This window comes from Bidens hawaiensis, unplaced genomic scaffold, assembly GCF_021521415.1.
Source record: "Bidens hawaiensis isolate Kalapana, Puna unplaced genomic scaffold, B.hawaiensis_p1.1 tig00032789_1, whole genome shotgun sequence".
In the NCBI taxonomy this organism is placed as follows: Eukaryota; Viridiplantae; Streptophyta; class Magnoliopsida; order Asterales; family Asteraceae; genus Bidens; species Bidens hawaiensis.
The window spans coordinates 14456-17168 of record NW_027505264.1 but is presented as its reverse complement, the minus strand read 5'-3'; the positions used below and the strand labels follow the sequence as shown (position 1 = coordinate 17168).

Genomic DNA, 2713 nt, shown 5'->3' with positions numbered 1-2713 from the left:
TCGAGCATGAGCTTCATATACCTAGTTCAACGAATTTTACGAGTTTGTTACTTTTTTCATATACCATAATTTATTTTATATAATACATATATAATTATATTATTATGTATAAACATGATTATTATGTAAAATAAAATAAAATAAAATAAATGAATACTATGTGTTGTTATACATATAAACTAAAAGTTATATATATACAATAACTGCTAGTGTGTACAAATAATACAATTAAATGTTTTGTAAATAATAAACTAGTTGAGATCAATTGAGCTAGAATCTGAAAACTTATTAATGACTAAAACACGAGTTTGTAAAATATTTTAAATTAAACAAGTTGAGGTCGAGCTTGAGCTTCTGACTCCTTCATATTGTTTTAATATCAATTTTATATCTATATTCCAATTCTATTTTGCTTAAATGGAATTATAACAAAATACTAATTAAATGTTTACAAAAACAACAAAATTTAGTATGATGATGAGTAATAGTGCATAATTTGAATTAAATTCAAAAGAATATCATGAATTAGAGATATTATTAGACCCTAATTAACTCCAAAACAACCATAAATCATTAATTAACACCCATCATATAATATAATAAATACTAGTTTAAGTAATCAACCATGTTTAGTCAAAAACATAAATTCACCTCAAAAGAAAATAATACTACAATTTTCAATAAATTAATAAAATGTGTCAAAAAAGCCACGTCATGAACCCACCCCTCTCTTCTCTTCTTCCCAATTGGCTTACTTCCATAGCACGTCTGCCCAAAACAAACCAGTATTTATGGAGAGTTTTGAGTTCTTGAATTCTTTTCTCTTTTTTCTTTTAAATCATTCTTTTTAACTTACACCACTTTATTATGGTTTTCCTTTCTCCCATGCCTTCCTCCTTTCCATTTCCTTTATAACTTCCACATACGTTTCATTTCCAATTCCATTCCATTCTATTCTATTCCACCACCCCCCCCCCCTCTCTCTCTCTCTCTAGTTTCAAGTTCTAAACAAGTTTCCAAGACTCTTTTTCTTGTAAAGATTAAATCTTTATATGTTTTAAAAGTTCAAGATTTGTAAAGGGTTTATTTAGTATGATGATGGGAAATTGTTCTGGAATTGGAAAAGAGGATGATGATGAGATGATCCTCCCTCCCGGATTCCGATTCCACCCGACCGATGAAGAGTTGATCACTCACTATCTAATCAAGAAAGTTATTGATAACACCTTCTCTGCTAAAGCAATTGGAGAAGTTGATATGAATAGAATTGAGCCTTGGCAATTGCCTGGTAAGCTCTTAATTTCTTAATTCTTATAATTCAATTTGAATCATTTCGGTTCGATTTGATTCGATTAGTTGAAAGTTTCTAACTTTTTTTCTGGGATTTGTTTGTTTTTTGATTTGGAATAAAGGGTTGGCGAAAATGAGTGGAAAAGAATGGTATTTTTTCTGTGTGAGGGATAAGAAGTACCCGACCGGATTAAGGACGAATAGAGCAACGGATGCCGGTTATTGGAAAGCTACCGGAAAAGATAAGGAGATTTATCGAGGGAATTCGTTGGTCGGAATGAAGAAAACTTTAGTGTTCTATAAAGGAAGAGCTCCAAAAGGGGAAAAGACTAATTGGGTAATTCATGAATTCAGATTGGAAGGCAAATCCTCTGCTCAAACCGGACCGAAATCGACCAAGGTTTTGATTAATTCTTGAATAATTGAATAATCCTCTGTTTTCCTCTGTTTTTTTATTGCTAATTTCGTCGTTGTTGGTTCGAATTGCAGAACGAGTGGGTGATCTGTCGTGTGTTTCATAAGAGTTCTGGTGAGAAGAAGGTGAATTCGGGTGGAATTGGACACCCGCAGTTGACGGAGTCTTCAACATCAAGCGGAAGTGGTGGTGGTGTGATTAAACCCGAATCCCTTCGCGTGCCCGTGCCCTGCTTCTCCAATCCAATGAATATTCAACCATTGCCTAATAATATTCTCAATAACCCAAATTACCATTTTGATCACAATTCCCAATTCCAGTTCCAGTTCCCTTCAAGCTACACATATCATGTTCCAAATCAAACATATTTCAATGGCATACTAAGAAATAATGGTGGATACCAAATGGGAAAGGAGATAGATACACGTTCTCAAGAAACCGCGATGAGTAATGAGATGAACCCTGAGATTTCATCGGTTATGCCGGATTTTGAAATTGGGAAGAGGGAATTTGATGATGATCAAGAAGCTCCATTGGCTTCGGGTGGACCGATCGATATGGATAACATTTGGAATTACTAAATTGGGATCAAGAAGATGAAGATTAAATGGATATGAAAGGTGTAATTGAGTGTTTAATGCATAGAATTTTCTGATGCCTGAGATGCATAATTTCAGGTGATGAAGAAACAGTCATAATGTAAGGGATGATATGTCATATGGTGATTAGTATTTTAGTTTTGTTGTTAATTAAATAATCAATGGGATTTTATTTATTTAATTGTTGTGGAATTCCATGGTTTCGTTTGTCAACTTTGTTTTATAGGTGTTTCCTTTTAAATAATTTTGGCATCGAGAAGTTTGAAATTCGACTCGATTCGAATTCGATTATTAAGATTTAAATTTGGATTTTCAAAACTTCAAATTTAATTCGATTTAAGCTCGAGCTTAATAATCGAATTCGAAGCAAATATGAATTGATGACTCTTATAACTTTCAATTCAATTTA

At 32.6% G+C, this 2713-nt stretch overlaps 1 protein-coding gene across 1 annotated transcript; it reads left to right on the top strand.

Annotated features, from left to right (window-relative positions):
• Positions 1 to 1092: 1092 nt before the first annotated feature.
• Positions 1093 to 2512, top strand: LOC143611951 (NAC domain-containing protein 100-like). Its single transcript, XM_077086047.1, has 3 exons — positions 1093 to 1288; positions 1413 to 1690; positions 1780 to 2512. The coding sequence occupies exons 1-3, from the start codon at positions 1093 to 1095 to the stop codon at positions 2284 to 2286; spliced, it is 981 nt and encodes a 326-aa protein (XP_076942162.1). The 3' UTR covers positions 2287 to 2512.
• Positions 2513 to 2713: the final 201 nt, after the last annotated feature.